Below are 22,104 nucleotides of genomic sequence, written 5' to 3' on the forward strand. Positions count from 1 at the left end.
GCTTTAGAGGAATCAAGAACCAAGACCAGCCCAAGGAGGTGATTGGCATAAGTCCCTGAACAGCATTGAGTGTTGCAGCAGGTAGAGAACAGTGAGGCCATTCTGTCTTTCAAATGGCTCTTTACAAGAACAATCCAGTTAATCCTTTGACATCACACTCATACCTTCCTAATACCCTTGTCATTTCTTCCCCTCCTTTCTTTCCTTTATTTAATTTTCTTTTTAAGTTCCAGTCATGCATCCATATCCTCTAACTTTATTTGATGCCTGAACCTAACTACTATACTCTTTACACACAAAAATAGCTTAAGTTTGCTTCTGGTTCTTTCCTATCATAAGACTGTAAGAACATAAGACATAGGAGCAGAATTAGGCCATTCAGACCATTGGGTCTACTCTGCCATTCCATCATGGCTGATCCTGGATCCCACTCAACCCTATACACCTGCCTTCTCGTCATATCCTTTGATGTCCTGACCGATCAGGAAACTATCAACTTCCGCTTTAAATATACCCATGGACTTGGCCTCCACCGCAGTCTGTGGCAGAGCATTCAACAGATTCACTACTCTCTGGCTAAAAAAATTCCTTCTTACCTCTGTTCTATAGGGTTACCCCTCAATTTTGAGGTTGTGCCCTCTAGTTCTGGACACCCCCGCCACAGGAAAAATCCTCTCCACATCCACACTATCTAGTCCTTGCAACATTCAATAGGTTTCAATGAGATCTCCCTGCATTCTTCTAAATTCCAGTGAGTACAGGACCAAAGCTGCCAAATGCTCCTCATATGTTAACCCCTTCATTTCCAGAATCATCCTCCTGAACCTCCTCTGGACTCTCTCCAATGACAACAATCCTTTCTGAGAAATGGGGCCTAAAACTGTTGACAATACTCCAAGAGTGGTCTGACTAGTGTATTATAAAGCCTCAGCATTATCTCGTTGCTTTTATATTCTATTCCCCCTGAAATAAATGCAAACACTGCATTTGCTTTCTTTACCCAGACTCAACCTGTAAATTAACCTTCTGGGAGTCTTAAGTCCCTCTGCACCTTAAAAGTTACTTACAATTTCTCTCTTAAATACTCTTCCCAAAAACTTTGTTGCTTCCCAAGGTGTCATGCCCAGATCAAGCACAATACTGCTGCTGGGACCAAACTAATATTTTACACAGTTTTACTATAACTTCCTGACTCTCATACCTCATGCGCTCATTTATAAAACCCAGAATTTCAGATGTTTTATTAACAGTGCTTTTTAAAGTTTCAGTTACTTTGAAACATTTCAAGATCTAAAGTTTTGAACATAAATTAAATGGTACAATCTTAAAACTCGAAATTGTTTTTTTTCAAACACCTAATCTTTTTACTTTTCAATTATCATTCAGCACATACTGCTTCACCTCATTGTTTCTACCAACATGCAGTATTTTTCTTGCATTGAGTTTCATCTGCCATACAGTCCACCAGCCAGAGCACAATATCTTCCCCACAGTTCGCTAAATTTCCAAGCTTTGTGTTTGATGTAAATTTCAGAAGCCTGCCCTGCAACCCCTAATCATCTTTTTCCCCCAAATCTAACATTGTTCTTTATACCAGACCTTGAGAAACCACAACTCTGTTTTCTGCCTCATTGTTAATTGTGTCCCTTCGTGCTATCTGTCATTTTATTCCATGAGTTTTCATGTTCCTAACTAACCAAACCTATTAAATGTTACAATGTCAACGTCATATTCAGTGGTCATATATTATTGGAATTCTGGATTTTTATTATACTTTACATTAACTGAAACTTTTTTTTTACTGACTTCCACCCATTTAACAGGCCACTTTTATGTAGCTATTCTGCAATGGCTTATCAAAACCTAGCTAATAAAACCTATTTAGTTAAATAAACTACTACCTTAATAATAGACAAAAATCTAAATGCAGATATTTTAAAAAATTAAAATGTTGCAAATACTCAGCAGGCTATGCACAGAATTAAAGTTTCAATTCATGACTCTTACTCAGATTCACCTGGAATATTAACCATTTCTCTCTCAACAGTTGCCGGCTGACCGGTTGACTATTTCCATCACTTCCTATTTTTTTTTTGCAGATCTCAGTTTCACTTTTATTTTGAATGATCAAGTTATAGATTGCACCTCTTTCATTAAAAGTATTTTGCTTTCTGCCAATACCAACTTAAATTTGAGATTTAGTAACAACTGCAATTACCTTTGGGTCCTTTTCCCTGTGCAGATTCCACAGTAGTTCGATTCCAAATTAGCATTATTCCTCCAGAATCTCCAGTTAGCACATCACCATTCTCCAAAAATGCTAAGCACTGTACAAATTTCGGTTTTTCATATTTCTGAAAGATAAAAACACTGAGTTTTAAATACTGAACCCAACGTGCGCTGTTGTATATATTATGTAAATTGGGTTTTGCTTTGGTTGTTTGATGCTGCATTCCCTGTCTGTTCATGTGTCAGTCTAAATGCCTCAAACATCATTTTTGTATTTGCATCTAACACCTCCTCTGGCAGCATATTCCAGGCATTCCCTCTCAGAGCAAATATTTGCCTTGCAACTTTCCTTCAAACCTTCCCTTCCCTCACCTTAAACCCTGTGCTTTCTTGTACTTGACATTTCTATCCTAAGAAAATCATTTACCCTGTCTATGCCTTTAGTATATACTACTAATTACTCGCCTCTCAGCCCCTTGCACTCTAGAGAAAACAATCTAAGTTTGTTTCACTTCTCCTTGGAGCTAATGGTGAACTCCTTTTGCACCCTTTCCAAAGGCTGCACATCATTCCTCCAATGTGATGACCAGAACAGCATACAATATTCGAAATGTAGCCCAACCTTAGCTGGACCAGGACTTGCTAACTGTTATACTCAATTCCCTGACTAATGAAGGTAAGTAAGCCATATGCCTTCTGTACCACCTTATCCACCTAACATTTTCAGGGAGATATAGACTTACAACCACAGTGTTCCAAGAATCCTGCCACTTGCAGTAATTTCCTTCTTGCATTTGACCTCCCATCATCTTAAACTTGTCCAGGTTAAATTCCATCTACCATTTCTCTGCCAAATAATTACTTAAGAGTCTCTGTCATTTCTCTATTTCCAATATTAATTCCCAAGTCTTATTCTTCAGGAGACCAAAGTCTGGTTATTTTCTTTCCCTTTATGCTTACAGAAACTCTTTGTTTTCATATTATTTGCTAATTTACTCTCACATTTTATATTCTGCCACTTTATTTTTATGCAGCATTTTTAAAAGAAAATCCAAATACCCTGACTTATCAGCAATCTTCTCAATATTCTGTCTTTGCCTTCAATTTAATGCCATTATTTATTTCTTCCTTCACAGATGTTACATTCTCCTTGCAGAACATTTTTCACTTGAATGTTGGATTACTTAATTTGTGAAACTGGTTCCTAAATGTCTGTTACTGCTGATCTACTATCTTACCCTTCAATCTAATTTTCCACTTTTCTGTAGCTCTATTATAATTACCCTAATTTAATTTTAGGATTCTAATTTCAGGCTCAAGTGTTTAACCAACAAATTGAATACAATATTCCCAACATACAATGATCATTCTGCCTTCGGGGACCTTTTAATAAAAGATCAAAATAAACCCAGATACCAGATTTGAAAATGTGCTACCTGTATGGACTTCAACATATTACTGTAAGAAACCATCCTGAATATGCTTAAGATAAGTTCAGTTGTATTTGTCGTGTTTTGATATTTCAATGTATATGCAGTGAAACGTGTTGTTTGTGTCAACGACCAACACAGCCCAAGAATTTCTGGGGGCAGCCTGCAAGTGATGCTGTGCTTCTGGCAGCAACATAGCATGCCCACACCTTACTAACCTTAACCTGAATATCTTTGGAATGTGGGAGGAAACCGGAGCACTCAGAGGAAACCCACGATGTCATGGGGATAACAGACAAACTCCTTACAGACAGTGCCATGAATCGAACCAGGATAGCTAGCGCTGTAAATCATTACACTAACTGCCCACAGCTTCATGAACTTCTCCTCAAATCTAGCCTAACAATTTCATTTGTACAATCTACATCTTGATTAACATTACTCAGTATCTTTCTTACAAGCCTGAGGTACAAACAACATTTATAACATTTACCAGAATAACTGGGAGTCGTGTGGCTTGCAGATCAGTGGGTATGGAATCACAGAGTGGAATGTGGATTTCTCCAATAAACTCTTGAAGGTCATATAGAGAGGGAGAAAGAAGAACTATAGGAAAGTGTGACTGCAAACAAAGTTGAAGACTAGGGCTCAGTGAGAAGGAGAGGGGGGGGAACGCAGCAAATCCAGCTGAAAAGATGGCTCATATTGGATGTTAAGCAACAGACTGAAGGGAACAATCAAGGGGGTTATTAGTAGGTTTGCTAATAACCCCCTTGATTTGCTGTTGCAGAAAATCCACTGGGTAGTCAGCTTTGTTCTGGCATAGTTCTGAAAGAGTTATGTAAGGCTTAATAGTATTTCATGTTGGCAGTCAAATATACTCAAATCTTGACTGTTTGGACTCAGCTATGGCTGTATTATGGGGAGTAAGCAGGGCTTTGCATATTGCAAAGATAGAGGTAAGTGAATGTTTCAGCAAGCTAACAGCTGCAGATGAATGAAAGACTAACAGCAACGTCTTTCATATTTTAATTTTCTCTTCAACTGCATCTCTGCGAGTATTTTCTGAATGTGTATAAAGTTACACATTATTCAATTTAAGAGTACAGGAAACATTGCCAACTAAAATGATGAAATGATGCTTCCTGAATTTTATTTTCAGAATTGAGAAGAGTACACCGAGGATACAAAAAAAAAGAGAACCAATTTAAACTGACACTGAACCTAGTTTCCTAAACTTAAATAAAAGCAACTGCAGTTAAACTAAGGTTACATTTGTTCAAGATTATTGCAGCATTTTGATTTTGTGATAATACTTGTTAAAGTGCTGAAGGTTCTTTTTATACTTGTCCATTTTATTTAATAATATGCAGAATTAGGGAATTATTAAACAGGAAAACTTCTTCTCTTTTTGGCTTGGAGATTAAAAGAAAATTAAAGTGACTTTATGCCCAATCTCTGCTTACTTATTGCTTTCTCCTCACAATCTTGTATTGTCCACTTTCCTCTCTTTACATTAAACATTTTATATTCTGCCTTGTAAAAGCCATTATCAAGGAATTAAAGCAATTCTCCCCAAAGTCCATGAGCAATGAGGGGCTAAGAGAAAAGCAAAGTTAAATATTTCCACCCAATGGAAAGTTCAGTTTACAGCATACATGTGAAACCAAAGGATGCTAACTCCTTGGAAATTAAACCACTTTTGTTTTCTGTGTATTATGAACAAAAGGAGCCAAGCTAAAGCATGGAAACAACCGCTGTAACACCCATCAGCATCCCTTCCCCCACACACTTTAGATTCAAAGATTCAAGGTTCAAAAAACTTTATTGTCATTCTAACCATACATTAGCTCTGCAGGGCAGAATGAGACAGTGTTTCTCAAGTTTACGCTAAACTTCAAGCTATTTTCAATGTATTCACTTAAGCAAAGGGAAGGTGCTTTGCACTCAACACCGAGATCATTCACCAACCTGCCCCCAATGAACACACTGTATTTTTGACAACGCAAACACGAGGAAATCGGCAGATGCTGGAAAGCAACACACACAAAATGCTGGTGGAACGCAGCAGGCCAGGCAGCATCTTTAGGAAGAGGTACAGTCGATGTTTCGGGCCGAGACGCTTCGTCAGGACTAACTGAAAGAAGAGATAGTTAGAGATTTGGAAGTGGGAGGGGGAGGGGGAGATCCAAAATGATAGGAGAAGACAGGAGGGGGAGGGATGAAGCTAAGAGCTGGAAAGTAGATTGGCAAAAGGGATACATAGCTGGAGAAGGGAGAGGATCATGGGACAGGAGGCCTGGGGAGAAAGTAAGGGGGAGGGGAGCACCAGAGGAAGATGGAGAGCCTACAGACTCTCACAGCTAACACAAGAAATTCTGCAGATGCTGGAAGTTCAAGCAACACACGACTGTACCTCTTCCTAGAGATGCTGCCTGGCCTGCTGCGTTTACCAGCAACTTTGAGGTGTGTTGCTAGACTCTCACAGCTACCTGGACTATTCCTCTTCCCACCCTGTCTCTTGCAAAAATGCCATCCCCTTCTCGCAATTCCTCCATCTCCGTCGCATCTGCTCTCAGGATGAGGCTTTTCATTCCAGGACGATGAAGGTGTCCTCCTTTTTTAAAGAAAGGGGCTTCTTTTCCTCCACCATCAACTCTGCTCTCAAACACATCTCTCCCATTTCACATACATCTGCTCTCACTCCATCCTCCTGCCACCCCTTTAGGGATAGGGTTCCCCTTGTCCTCACCTACCACCCCACCAGCCTCTGGGTCCAACATATTATTCTCCGTAACTTCCGCCACCTCCAACGGGATCCCACCACCAAGCACATCTTTCCCTCCCCCACCTTTCTGCTTTCCGCAGGGATCGCTCCCTACGCAACTCTCTTGTCCATTCATCCCCCCCATTCCTTCCCACCGATCTCCCTCCCAGCACTTATCCTTGTAAGCAGAACAAGTGCTACACCTTCCCTTACACTTCCTCCTTCACCACCATTCAGGGCCCCAGATAGTCCTTCCAGGTGAGGTGACACTTCACTTGTGAGTCAGCTGGTGTGATACAGTATACTGCGTCCGGTGCTCCTGGTGCAGCCTTCTACATATTGGCAAGACCCGATGCAGACTGGGAGACCGTTTCGCTGAACACACCTATGTTCTGTCCGCCAGAGAAAGCAGGATCTCCCAGTGGCCACACATTTTAATTCCATGTCCCATTCCTATTCTGATATGAAATCTCCCATGGCCTCCTCTACTGTCAAGATGAAGCCACACTCAGGTTGGAGGAACAACACCTTAAATTCCGTCTGGGTAGCCTCCAACCTGATGGCATGAACATTGATTCCTCTGACTTCTGTTACTGCCCCTCCTCCCCTTATTAACCCATCCCTTATTTATTTCTTTCTTTTTTTTTTCTCTCTCTCCCTCTGTCCTTCTCACAATAACTTCTTGCCTGCTCTTCATCTTCCTCTGGTGCTCCCCTCCCCCTTTCTTTCTCCCCAGGCCTCCCGTTCCATGATCCCCTCCCTTCTCCAGCTCTGTATCCTTTTTGTCAATCAACCTTCCAGCTCTTAGCTCCATCTCTTCCCCCTCCTGTCTTCTCCTATCACTTCAGATCTCCCCCTTCCACTTTCAAATCTCTTCTTTCAGTTAGTCCTGACGAAGGGTCTTGGCCCGAAACGTCAACCATATTTTTGACAATCAGGGTTCCTGATAAGATCTTGATAAAGTGGAGCACTCCAGATATTGTTGGGAACCACAGCCCAAAGAGAGACATCAACGATGGAATTCAGCACTGCTTTCAATGCACAGTACAGTCCCTGGATGGTAGAGAAAGGGTGTATGTAAAGATCAGGATTTCAGACTTGACACAAAATTGCTACTCTCTAACAGGCTTATGTGACATGGACTACCTACAATAGGTGAGGAGTAGCAGTGGGGAATTCATTAGCAAGCAGAACAATAAGTGTTTCTGTGGTTGAGAGTGAAATATTATGCTGCCACACTGGTGCCAAGGTCAGCAGTGTTTGGGGTTGGGTAATGAACATTTGATAAGCAAGAGAAAATAGCCAGATATTGGAGAACACATTGGTCGTAAGACGGATAAGGTCCTGCAGAATGAGTTTTAGGAATCAGACATGACTTTGAGGTTGATGATCTCAAGATTACCCCCTGCACCATGCATCGAGTGAGGGTTGACAGATGAACACATGGTTAAAGAGTTGATATAGGAAACACTTTAGGTACTTGGATCATAGAGGTCACTTCCTGGGTCGTGGGAGCAGTACAAGAAGCACTAAAACAGGAAGGGGATCAACATCCTTGTAGGGATGCTTGTTCACACTACTCACGAGGGTTTAAACTAATTTGCAGTGGGGTGGAAAGCATAGTAGCAATAGAGCAGGTGGGAAAAAATGCAGAGGATAAATCAAGTCAGGTTGATAGAGAAGAATAATTCAGATTTAAGGCATGGAAGAGCTGGCAGGCTCAACTGCATTTACGTCAACAAAATGTTAGTACTTAAGATATCTTGGAAGGGTCATCCAATGAGGGCTTTTGGATAGAATTTAAGATGATTAGAGGGCAGATCACTTTGATGGAGTTATAATATAGACATCCCAATTGAAAGTAAGAATTAGAGGAACAGATATGTAGTAAATAACAGAAAGGTACAAGAACCATAGGGTTATAATAGTGGGGGGATTTTAACTTGTCCAACATTTATTGGGATTACCTTGGTGCAAGAGGCTTAGAAGTGATGGAATTTGTTGTGTCTAAGAAAGATTGAGGCGATATGTTGATAATTCACATTTTAAAAAAACAGGAAAGAACTCAACCTTTCCTTCGCAACAAAACTGAGCAAGCTGTCTGTTTGCATCCAAAATCTGTCACAGGAGGCAGTAAGTTATGGCGGAAGGACACCTGTGTTTAGTTCGACATCTCTAAACTTACCCCAAAAATTCCCTGTTTTCTAGCAAGGGAATTTCCATTCCACGTCCAGAAAAATACGTGCGATTTGCCACATGTTACTATTGTGTTGGGGTCTGTAGGGTGAAAATCAGCAGCAAGCACAGACTCATTGGTACTCTGTCCAAAACAAAACAACAAAAGCTTTACATTAACTCTATGGAACGACAAATAAAAATAAGATACACCTTTTCTCATAATCACACAGCAGAATGATCAACTATGGGAACAAATTTAAGTGTTGTGATTAATATGGTACAAGTTATAATTGTCAAATTAACATTGTCAACAATTTTAGCTTTCTCACGTATGAACATATTGTTAGAAAGGACCCATCTTTCTTGATGCTGTTGCCCTTTCCTTTTTGAAATTAGCATCAACCATCTAATCAGAAAATGCTTGAAACACTTAGTAATAACCATGGAAAGAGAAATTGATTTAGCATTTCGGGTCGATGACCCTTTCTGAACTTAAGCCTTGACGTTAGTGATGTTGGTCTGATTTGTTTTTCCCTTTCAATAAATGATATTTGATTTAAAGCAATTTCTCTTTCCAAAGATGCAGCCTGACCTGCTGCATACATCTAGCATTTTCTGCTTTTACTTTAGTCTTCCAGATTTTTATCAGCTTTCTAATGTAAGCTCACTATGACCTCTATTTATCCTGGATAACAATAGGGATCATTAATTTTAAAATATCTATATTTTCACCTCTCTTGTGGCACTACTTAATTGTTTTATATATACAGAATATATACTTATTGTAATTTGTACTGTAATTTTTATTACGTATTGCATTGTACTGCTGCCACATAACAAATTTTACAACATGTACTGGTGATATTAAAGCCAATTCTGATTATAATTCTACCTCAAATGACAAATCTTAACATATAATATCATTGTGTATTGTGTGTGTTGCTTGGATTTCCAGCATCTGCAGATTTTCTCTTGTTTGTGACAAAATATCGGTGTGTATCAGTGATACCTGACGTACACTGGGAGACCGCTTCACCGAGTACCTACGCTCCGCCTGCCAGAAAAAGCCGGATCTCTCAGTGGCCACCCATTTTAATCCCACTTTCCATTCCAATATGTCAATCCATGGCCTCTTCTACTATTGCGATGAGGCCACAGCCAGGTTGGAGGAGAAACACCTTATATTCTGTCTGGGTAGTCTCCAACCTGATGGCAAGAACATTGATTTCTCCAACTTCTAGTAATGCTCCCCCTCCCCCTTTCACCATTGCCCACTTCCATTTTCCTCTCTCTCTCACACATCTCATCTCCTAACCTGCCCATCATCTCTCTCTGGTGCTCCTCCCCTTTTCTTTCTTCCATGGCCTTCATGTCCTCTCCTATCAGATTCCCCCTTCTCCAGCCCTGTATCTCTTTCACCAATCAACTTCCCAGCTCTTTACTTCACTCCTCTTCGTTTCACCTATCACCTTGTGTTTCTTCCTCCCCCACACCTTCTTACTCTGACCTCATCTTTTTTTCCTTCGGTCCTGATGAAGGGTCTCGGCCCGAAACATCGAATGTACTCTTTTCCATAGATGTTGCCTGGCCTGCTGAGTTCCTCCAGCATTTTGCATGTGTTGCATATATAAAACACAGTTCACAATTGTTTGGATTCTTTAAAAAAATGGATAATGTTAAATTCTCGGAAATAGAACAACTTTTTAAAAAAATCTACTGAGAGCATCAGCTATGGCCAGCTGTAGAGAGGGGCTCTCTCTAACATGCCTAGGCTCAAGAACAAAGTAAACTTTAATATTTTCCATTTTTACTAACACAGTAAACTTCCACTAACCTTAAGAAAAATGTTTCTTAAATATTTGAGTATCTGAGGATGCTTTCCCTTTATGTGGAACAGAGAACTAGTGGCATAGTGCTAAGATCTCGGGTTTGTGGAACTCTGGAATTCTCTGCAACAAGTCAAGTCAAGTCACTTTTTATTGTCATTTCGACCATAACTGCTGGTGCAGTACACGGTAAAAACGAGACATTTTTCAGGACCATGGTGCTACATGAAACAATACAAAAACTACACTGAACTACGTAAAACAACACAAGACTACAGACCTACCCAGGACTGCATAAAGTGCACAAAACAGTGCAGGCATTACAATAAATAATAAACAAGACAATAGGCACAGTAGAAGGCAGTAGGTTGGTGTCAGTCCAACCTCTGGGTATTGAGGAGTCTGATGGCTTGGGGGAAGAAACTGTTACATAGACTGGTCGTGAGAGCCGGAATGCTTCAGTGCCTTTTGCCAGACGGCAGGAGGGAGAAGAGCTTGTATGAGGAGCGCGAGGGGTCCTTCATAATGCTTTGGATGCAGCGTGTGGTGTAAATGTCTGTAATGGCAGGAAGAGAGACCCCGATGATCTTCTCACAGCTGACCTCACTATCCGCTTCCCTTCCATACCTCTAACAGAGAGGTATGGAAGGGAAATCATGGAACAGATTTAAGACTCAAAGATAGACCTTTAAAATATTAAGTGATAAAGGGTTATGGGAAAACAGGAAGAAAACCAAAGCTGAATCCAAGATCTAAATCAGCCAATAATCTTATTGAATGGTGGTGCAATTTTTTTTAGGGGCCATGTAGTTTTTTTGGGTTCTTAATTGATTAGTAATTTTTGACTATATATAGCAATTTAAGCATTGTAAATATTACAGTTGTAATAACATTTTAAAAAATTGCAAGATGTTGTTCAACCCAGATAAGCATGAAGTGGTTCATTTTGGTAGGTCAAATATGATGACAGAATATAGTATTAATGGTAAGACTCTTGGCAATGCGGAGGATCAGAGGGATCTTGGGGTCCGAGTCCATAGGACACTCAAAGCTGCTGCGCAGGTTGACTCTGTGGTTAAGAAGGCATATGGTGTATTGGCCTTCATTAATCGTGGAATTGAATTTAGGAGCTGAGAGGTGATGTTGCAGCTATATAGGACCCTGGTCAGACCCCGCTTGGAGTACTGTGCTCAGTTTTGGTCACCTCACTACAGGAAGGATGTGAAAGCCATAGACAGGGTGCAGAGGAAATTTACAAGGATGTTGCCTGGATTGGGAAGCATGCCTTATGAAAACAGGTTGAGTGAACTCGGCCTTTCTCCTTGGAGCGATGGAGGATGGGAGGTGACCTGATAAAGGTGTATAAGATGATGAGAGGCACTGATCGTGTGGATAGTCAGAGCTGGGCTGAAATGAATGCCACAAGAGGACACAGGTTTAAGGCATGGGGAGTACAGAGGAGATGTCAGGATGTCAGGATGTCAGGGGTAAATTTTTTTATGCAGAGAGTGGTGAGTGCGTGGAATGGGCTGCCGGCAACAGTGGTGGAGGCAAATACGATAGGGTCTTTTAAGAGACTTTTGGATCAGTACATGGAGCTTAGAAAAATAGAAGGCTATGGGTAAGCCTAGTAATTTCTCAGGTAGGAACACGTTCGGCACACCTTTGTGGGCCAAAGAGCCTGTATTGTGCTGTAGGTTTTTTATGTTTCTACGTTTGAAAAAAAATTTAAAACGCTGTAAATAATCAGTAGGTCAGACAGCTTCTGAAAAGAGATATAGTTGATGCTTCAGGTCTCAAACCATTTATATGATGCAGAGATCTATGCCTGAAACATCCTTTCACTACAAATGCTGCAATACTAGTCAAATTTTCCAGCACTTTACATTTTAATTTTACCTTTTAATGTTGCTCCAATTAATGCAATATAGTAGCATTGATGTTCAGAACTATCATAGATAAAATGAGGAACGATAGGAGCATTTCATACATTTAAGCTTGCAACTCTGAAACTCAACGTGAAACTAGCAAGATGACGTTCATCTTCGTGCAACTATCAAACGTACCTTTATTTCAGCAATTTTGGATTTTTTCTGCCACTCCCATACAGTTAGCATGTGCTCATTGGAGTCATCCACTACGCAGAGATGAGTTCCTGAATCCTAAAGTAATTAATGAAAAGGAGTATGCAATTTCACCTTTTAAAAGCTCATAAAATAAAAGTTGAAAGGCATAGAAATAAGTAGGTATACATATATTTAGTCCAGAATATATTAGATATTACAAGCTTATTAACATAAAATTGATGTTACACTGATGAATTTCACCATTAAGTCACTATTTCATTAGTGTAGAAGCACATAAATCAGCCTTTTCCAGCCATCTCATCCTTTCCAACCATAATATCTATCAACGGTAATCCCATTAAGCAGTATTAGGCCCATATCCCTCTAGCTTTTCCTATCCAAGTACCTGCCCATATGTCTTTTAAGCATATCATTTAGACCTTCCTTAAATTTCTCCCCATACCCTTTAGCTTGAGACTGGCCGACTGTGGAAATAAAATTCTTCTATTTAACTCATCCATGCCTTTCTATAAGTTCAGCCTTCAGCCTCCTACATTCCAGTGAGAATAAACACAACCAAGCCAATCTCCCCCCACCACCCTGCAAAAAAAAAAAATCAGAATCTGGTTTACTATCATTGCCATACATCATGAAATCTGTTGCTTGGCAGCAGCAGTACAATGCATAAAAATTATAATAAGGGACAAAAATATTTTAAATAAGTAGTGAAATAGACGAATAATATGGTAGTATTCATGGGCTGTTCTGAAATCTGATAGTGGAGGGGAAGAAGCTTAAAACATTGAGTGTAGACTATCAGGCTCCTGAAGCTCTTCCTCGATGGTAGTAATGTGAAGGGAGTATGCCCCAGATGGTGAGCATCTTTAATGATGGAAGTCACCTTCTTGACTCACTGCTTCTTGAACAAGTCCTCAATGGTTCTGACTGTGATGGAACTGGCTGAGTCTAAAACCCTCCACAGCTCCTTGTAATTCTGTGCATTACAGACTCCATGCTAAGTTGTGATGCAACCAGTCAGAATGTTCTGCACCATACATCCACAGAAATTTACAAGAGTCTTTGGTAACATACCAAGTCTCTACAAACCCCTAATGAAGTAGAGCTGCCGGTGTGCCTTCTTTATGAATGGCCAGGATTCATCCTCCTTTCTCAGGCAACATCCAGGTGAACTGCATCTGCACTCTTTCTATTTCTACTACATTCTTCCCGTATTGTGGTGACCAGAATATTACACAATACTCCAAATGTGATCTAACCAATATTTTGTAGAGCTGCAACATGATGTCTCACTCTTATGCTCAACGCTTAGGCCTGTGAAAGCACTGTACTATTACTCTGTGTCACCACCTTGACAGAGCTACAGACTTGCACCCAAAAGTCCCTAAACAATCTTAAGGTGCCTGACACTCACTCTACATATCAGAATTTTCCAAAATCTATTACCTCACACTTGTCTGGATTAAATTCTGTCACTGCTCCACCTAACTTTACAGCTAATTTATAGTAGGTCCTGCTGTATTCCTAGACAATCTGCTTTGCCATCTACAATACCACATAGTTTCATGACATCTGCAAACTTACTAATCAGACCATCACATTTTCATCTAAGTCACTGATATATTATTTATATGCTTTGATGTCAAATTATGTCTGATAGCTTTCAGACACTTTACTATGTTAAAATGAGCATACAGGTGAAATTTGGGTGGAAATGTTATGTGAAAATAATCAAGTCAGAGTGGTTTATTTCCTTTTGATCCCAAAGTTTTCATGATGGTACTGCTGACAATATTCACTGGGCCTATTTAAATTGTACAGTTCAACTTGCTTCAATGCATTGACAACATGCAATCAAATTATTTTCTAAATATAATATATTTAGTTATATGTGATAATAGCTTCTGGATTGCTTACGACATACATGACAATCAGCAGTGATATTATCCATGTCTGAAGGTGGAAGTCCTTGGCAATAACTTATTGTCAAATCAAAAATCTTTCGAGTTATTTAGCTGACTCATTTTAAACTTAAATTTGTCAGGATGGTTGACAAGGAATACATAAATAACAGCTGGGGATCGGTAAGAGGGATAATTGGATCTCATTCTCTTTTTTTCCATCATTAACTTGAGATTTCGTTTTGGTTCCTACATTGAGAATGGAGCACTGTGATGATAGCATAGATCCAGAGTCAAAAGCCTGAATCTTCTTGCTGTGAATAGCTTAACATCCACCGAACCAAAGGGCTTTATTTTTCTCTTTCCTTAACGACTACATAAAGCCATTTTGGGGAGGGAAAGGCATTAGATTAGGAGAAACTGAATTTTCAGATCTGGTTCCTCTGAATAAACAAAGTAATGTTAATGTTGATGATATAAGAAACCTGGATCAATTTTCAACTTACAGCAATTTTTTGTTTGCATATTTGAAAAGGAAGGGCCACCTTTATAAAGAATCAAATCATTGGCAAAACTCATGATTGCCCACTCCTAATTTCAGAGGCAAAATAACAAAAATGTCAAACCACAGGAAAACAAAAATGCATTCATCGTGAGGTAGATACAAGGCACCATTTTATAAAGTAACAGTTTCTGAAACATTAGTAAGAAAAAGTTATAATGCTTCGACTGGGGCTCTAAAATAAAACTTGAAATCACCAATACTTGTGTTTGAGGCAGTCCTAAAGATATTCCCCAGGCTAATTCTGTGGATGAATGGCTATCTAATTACAGACAGCTTTAAGAAATGATTTATTTTCTTTGGAATTCAAAATTTTATTGAATTAAATAGTATCAATAAAGGATGTGTCAGGTTAAATAAATAGCTTTACAAGCAAGAGAATCTTGAATGAGGGGAAATCATTACGAGGTTATGGGGAGGAGTCATTTAAAACTAAGGTCAATGGTCTTCTCACAGAGGATAGTGAAACCCTGGAATTCTCATTTCCAGAGGACTATAGGGCTAGATCATTGGACTATTTAAAGAAGTAGATTTTTTAAAAATATCAAGGAACTGAACGCTATAGAATAGTAGAATGAGGTGTCTGCTAATGAGTAATGATCAAACTGTATTGTGCATAGGTTTGAGAGGTCAACTGGCCTGTTCCTGCTCCTATTTTCTTATGTTCTTGTATTCCAATCAGCAAATATTCAAGCCAAAAGAATTAAAACCTAAAACAATTAGCAATGGTAATTTACAAAAGTAATTTATAATATAAATTTCCTTTCATACTTACAGCTTTTGAGAATGCCAATGAACCAACTCCCCGTTCAAAAGTTCCAAGGCCAATTATCTGTAGTGTTGCAAGGCTAACTGAATCCCATACTCGTACATGAGGCTGTAGGGGCTGAATTGAAATACTTGTGCTTAGGCTTTGAAAAGGAAGAGCATTACATGAACAATTGCTTGGACAATACAACAATACTATATTTTTAAAACACTCCAAACCCAACAGGCTATTAAGCTATGAAAATCCTAGACACAAAAAAAAAGTTAATTGAAACATTCAGCTGCTCAACTAATAACTTACCAAGGTTACCCAGCGAGTTGGTGAATCATATACAAACTTGATCCCTGACTTCCCCGTTGGGAACGACTCCAAGGCAAAAGATTGCTCATAGTAAATTAAGACTAACACAACTTTGACCAATTGCATGGCCTCTGCTATTGAACATTAACCATTACATTTCAGGCAAGAATCTCAAAACCTTGGTACAGGAAGGCAGGAGATGCTGGAGGGGAGAATCAGAGGTTGAATAGAACAAAGGGCATGACACAGACAATAGCAAGTAGAGCCTTAACCTCATAGCTCTAATGACAGGCCTGATCACAACATCCAGTGCTGTGTGTGCAGAGCTTACACGTTCTCCTTGTTACCGTGGGGATTTCTTTTGGTACTCTGGTTTCTTCCCACATGCTAGATTGGAAGGTTAATTGGCCACTGTAAGTTGCCTCTTTAGAATCAGAGGGTGGGAGGGAGGGTTGGAATAGCTGATCAGAAAATAAGGAGAATAAAATGCTTTGCTGGTGGATTAAGGTAAATGAGTGCTCACTGTTTGGCATGGAATCAGAGGGCCTACTTTTGTGGGGTTTTTGCCACAACTCAAATTAAATGAGAAAGAATGGAAGATGTCAAAAAGAGTCGTGATGAAAGAAATAAGAAAACTTAGAAAAAGTAGAGAGTTGCAGTTATTTTTTTTAAAGAGATGTACACCCAATAAAGACACATTTGAGAGGCAAATTAATAAAATGTGACAGATCAGAATTTCAGGACAGGGGGTAAATAATTTGCATTCTGGAATATAATAAAGCTAGAGCAAGTTAAGAAGGCAAGGGTAATGGATATGCTAAGCTTTATTTACAATGCTTTCAGTGTAAATGTAACTGTGATTAAAACAGAGGCAGACAATGCTGAGCAGGTAGAAAATTTAAATTCCTTTTATATAAGCGTACAATGATCTAGAAGATTAAGATGCACAAGATCCATAGTGACTTGCTAGTTTAGATCAGAATTGGCTTGCCCAGAGAAGACAGAGAATGGCGAAGGGTATTAGTTTGGTTGGAGCTCCCTTATCAGAAGTGTTCTGCAAGGATTGGTGCTGAGGCCTTCTGCTTGTGATGTACATAAATGAATTGGATGAAAGTGTAGACGGGTAGGTTAGTAAATTTACAGATATGTAGAGCTGTGCACAGTGAAGAAGGCGGCTGACAAAGGATGCAGATTAGTTTTAGGTATGGGTGAAAAATTGCACAGAGTTTAATCCAAGCAGCTGTGAAGTGTTGGAGGCCAAATGCAAGGAGAAAGTGCACAATTAACGGCAGGGCACTTAACAGCGTTGATATACAGAAGGATACTGAGCTCCAAATCCATAGCTTCCCGAAAATGATCGGGTGATAAAGAAGGCATGTAACATGTGTGTCTTCACTGATTAGGACATTGAGTCTAAGAGCAAAAAAGCCATGTGGCAGCTACTTGTGTGCATTGCCCTGAATTTCTAGCACCTGCAGGCTTTCATGTTTAGATTTGATTTCGAGCTTGTTTTGTTTCTGATTAAAAGTCAAGAAAATGAACCTCAAGTACAGTTCTCTTCCCAAAGAAGCTGCTTGACCTTCTGATGTTTTTCTTCAAACCTCTCATCATTTGCAAACTATCCCACTTCACATTTTTTTTTGCCCCTAATGGTATTATCTTACTTTTCCCCCCACATTACATATCATCTGTTATACTCTCACTCATTTACTGCCTCTCACCTTACTCAGCACAATTCACGCTGCCACACAGCTTAGAATCATCAGCAAACCTGAACTATATTTGCCCCTCTCACAGAAATTATAGATATAGAAAAGCTAGGACCTCAGCATTGAATACTGTGACATTACACTAGCCATCTAAACAGAAAATTATCTATTTTATTCTGACCAAGCAAGGATTAACTAATCATTATCCCATGCCAGTGTATTACATACAATCAACGCATGTAAGCTATCTTATGTACAGGTGTCCCCCGCTTTTCGAACGTTCGCTTTACGAAAGACCTACATTAGTTACCTGTTTACACTAACAGAAGGTATTTTCATTGTTCCTAAAAAAGGCAGCGCGTGATAAAAGGCAGCACGCGCCCTGAGCAGCCAAGCTCCTCCCCCGGAACTGCATTCCAGCCGGCATTGCTTAAGCACGTGTGTGTGAGCATCTGTGCTTTATGTCGATTTATTTTGAGCATCCGTTAGCAAGATGAGTTCTAAGGTATCAGAAAAGCCTAGAAGAGCTTGTAAGGGTGTTACACTTAGTGTAAAACTGGACATAATTAAGCGTTTTGATCGTGGTGAACGAAGTAAGGACAAAGTGAGTTCGGCTTGTGGAAGTTGACGAAGATGATGTTGAAGAGGTTTTGGCATCCCATGACCAGCAACTGATAGATGAAGAGCTGATGCAATTGGAAGAGGAAAGGATAACAATCGAAACTGAATCAGTAGCGAACGGACCGAAAGTGAAGTCGTCCAGGAACTGAACGTGAAGCAACTGCATGAGATTTTTGCTGCAATTGACAACAATGATTGCAGAAAAGTACGACTATAGTTTTGAAAGGGTACGTAGGTTTAAGGCGTATTTGCAGGATGGCTTGAGTGCTTACAAAGAACTGTATGATACAAAAAATGCTCGAGGCTAAGCAGTCAAGCATACTGTTTTCAAGCCTTCCACATCAGCCACAGCAGACGACAAACCTCGACCTTCGACATTGAGGCAGGCAGACATAGAAGATGACCTGCCTGCCCTGATGGAAACAGGCGACGATGAGATGACACCCCAGTGTCCCACCACCCCAACCTCTGACAACTCAGCTAACACACCATCATCAGTGTGCTCGGCGCTGTGTTCCCAATTCCAGTAAGTGATACTACACTGTACATACATTATTTCTAATTTATACAGGTTGTGTATTTTTATGTGTTATTTGGTATGATTTGGCAGCTTCATAGCTTAAAGGTCACTGGAGAGAGTGTTAATACCGAGAGCACTTGCGTGAGATTTTCGCTACAGTGGACAGTGCAGCAATGTCTACTTTATATAGGCTGTGTATTTATCATATCATTCCTGCTTTTACTATATGTTACTGTTATTTTAGGTTTATGTGTTATTTGGCATGATTTGGTAGGTTATTTTTTGGGTCTGCAAACGCTCACAAGTTTTTCCCATATAAATAAATGGTAATTGCTTCTTCACTTTATGACATTCCGGCTTACGAACCATTTCATAGGAACGCTCTACCTTCAGATGGTGGGGGAAACCTGTATTTATATTCATTGCATTTTTTAATTATTGTGTTTTTTTTTTATCTTAATATGGTTTTTTTTGGTGCTGCATCAGATCCAGTGTAACAATTATTTTGTTCTCCTTACAGTTATGTGCTGGAAATGACATTAAGCAATCTTGAATGTGAATTACCCCCAATGCCATTAGCTCCTAACTTGTTTAGTATCTGTTGTGACTCCTTATTAAATGCCTTCTGGCAGTTGAAATACACTATAGCAATACAGGCTCACCCAAATTTATTCTACTCATTGGAATTTTAGAAGTTTACAGGTTTGTCAAAGAATTTTTCTTGCATCAGAATCAGGATTAATATCACCGGATTATGTTGTGAAATTTGGTAACTTGTTAAATTTTATCATCTCTGCCCAATCTTGTTATTTCACAAGTGCGAAAATATTATCTTAGTAATTAACAGATTTTATAGTTTACCTCCAACTACGGTCTGTAGTTCTTTTGAACTCCTAAGATGCTGGTCATCAGGTAAAATCAGCTTTCTGCCCTATTATTTCTGCAATACCTTTTTTAAAAAACTAAATGCTTTATTGATATTTAGGCCAAAATGAGTGACTAAAGAAGAAAATTAAATCAATTGGGACTAAGAGGTGTGAAGTTTTTAAGAATGAGGATCAGAAACATTAAGATTTAGTGATAGGGTAGATGACTACAGCAGAAAAGCATGGAAAATGGAGTTTAAGTTAACAGTCACATCTGTTGTGGTCTTACTAAATTGGCAGGGCAAGGCTGATGGCCTTTTGGCCTGCCTTTGCTCCTGTAGCCCTCCTGGCAAGCCGCAGGATTGCTCAACTCGCTGTCGTCTAGGGAAACAGCCCTCGGCCCCGCCAAACTGAGTAATTAAGTTTGTGTGGATGCTGTGTGATGTACCCCACCCTACCAAATAACAGACAATACACCATATACGATTAAATGAATTACAGTTTACATTCCGGGAACTATATAATTAATAGAGATAAAAAATAAAAGGTGCCACACTTATCAAAGTTCAATCTCTTCGTGCACAACAGTTGGAGCTCTAGTAACGATCCTCTCTTCTCCCTTCGATCCCCTCTGACCACCTCGACCTGCCGCCTGGGACCAACCACGGTGGTCGAACAGACGCTCCACACGAGTCTATCTCAGTCTCCTTTCCTCACCGCAGACCCTGGACCTCGGACTCCTGCTCGGGGTCTGACCCCATTAATCGGCTCATAGCACCTTGTCCATTCTCTCTCTCTCTATCGCGCCTTCTGTCCAAAAACCCGCACATCACAATAACTTACAGACACACTAGAAAGAATAACATCTATCCCAATTGGCTTGTTCGCTCTCTTATCGATAACATAACCCAAACCAGCTGCTAGCAGGAGAACGTTCTCAGCAGTTAACATAACAAAGAAGCCATTTTAATTAGCCTACGCAGTAACATAAAAGAAGAAACCCCTTACACTCCTATAGTTGTTTTAGTCATTCGCATTACATTTTTAAAGGGTGCATCAAAATCCTATGGTACCCAAGGCTTTACTGCATGATATTATATGCTGTCATTCTGAAGTATTCTAAAACTTACTCTTCCATCCTTGTCTACTCCAGCTATCTGTCCTGTTGCAATCTTGATTTTGTCTGGATGAACTGCAAGGCTGCAACAAAATGACCAAAAGGTATTAAATACTTTAATATATTCTGAATACATAACACAATGCAGCATGTATAATTCCTTAAGGTATACAATCTTATAACACTTTAAGGTTGATTCAACAGCAGATTTTGATGCCAATTGAAATTATAAATAAAGGCCAGAAGTTAAACTTGAAGAACGACAATAAACATTAAAAACTGGAACCAAAACCATTCTACAGGTTTGAGATGATTTTTTTGAAGATATTAATTTACTGGCAAATCAGTCTGACAGTGAAAGATTCATTTTGGTGGCTCCTGAATTGCAAGCAACAGCTAATGAATTCAATTTTTTTTTTGTTGTTTACTACTGCCTTTTCTATAATTTTTGTTTTGGCATATACTCTCAGTAGCAACATTCTTGCTGGCATCACTTCCCACTTTAACCAAAAGCACAACCCTCATCATGGGTGTTGGTTTTATATTGTATTCAAAACATATGAAATACATAAGAAGTAAAACTCCCATTTCAGAGATAAATTTAATGTTAGCTTTCAAATTCAAAAACAAAAAAAAAAAACAGCCATCAGTCAGCAGGAAACATTTTATCTGTAGGCGTCAAAACCATGAACAACCACAGATGTTTACTAACTTACTCTTTGAATGATACACCACAGCGACTTGCCAATACAATTCATAACAAGCTTTGGTACTTTGGCAGCATTTCAAATATTTTGCTTAACTGCCTTTCTGCTGCACTTGCTAATAAGTGCAGTCATATGCACCAGTAATCCATGAACCATGATCTGAACCCATTTAAGTGGGATAGACAGAGTGCTAAATCGTAGTCAGGTCTCTGTTCTCGCCTACCAGTTTTATTCAGTGTTGAAGGCAGGTTGTATCAGCCAGGCAAAAAAGTTAAATAAGATCCAAAGGATACAGCTAAAGGAACAACATTAACAGCACTTTATGAGAATTTCACATTTATGAGACCTGTTTGGTAAAGTGGTAAATTAAACTAATCCAATAGCAACCTGGCAGGATTTGGTTAGGTTATCATATCCTACCAAGTTTATAAATCTTTATTGAAAATTTTGCAAGTTAGAATGAGGAGGATAGTCATCACCTCATCCTACAAGCAACAATTGCATCTTAGTCTTGGATT

The 22,104-nt window shown here is 39.4% G+C and overlaps 1 protein-coding gene across 2 annotated transcripts in view; it reads right to left on the bottom strand.

The window, feature by feature from the left end:
* LOC140201248 (echinoderm microtubule-associated protein-like 4) overlaps positions 1–22,104 on the bottom strand; it is a 259,599-nt gene that overhangs the window by 64,890 nt on the left and 172,605 nt on the right. For both annotated transcript variants that reach the window (XM_072265023.1, XM_072265022.1), the window contains 5 exons: positions 20,893–20,962; positions 15,753–15,863; positions 12,497–12,592; positions 8,612–8,746; positions 2,219–2,354 (listed from right to left, as the gene is read on the bottom strand). In XM_072265023.1, the coding sequence (XP_072121124.1) occupies positions 2,219–2,354; positions 8,612–8,746; positions 12,497–12,592; positions 15,753–15,863; positions 20,893–20,962 (548 nt within the window). The remainder of the gene's footprint in view (positions 1–2,218; positions 2,355–8,611; positions 8,747–12,496; positions 12,593–15,752; positions 15,864–20,892; positions 20,963–22,104) is intronic.

The sequence above is a fragment of the Mobula birostris genome, chromosome 8 (assembly GCF_030028105.1).
Source record: "Mobula birostris isolate sMobBir1 chromosome 8, sMobBir1.hap1, whole genome shotgun sequence".
In the NCBI taxonomy this organism is placed as follows: domain Eukaryota; kingdom Metazoa; phylum Chordata; class Chondrichthyes; order Myliobatiformes; family Myliobatidae; genus Mobula; species Mobula birostris.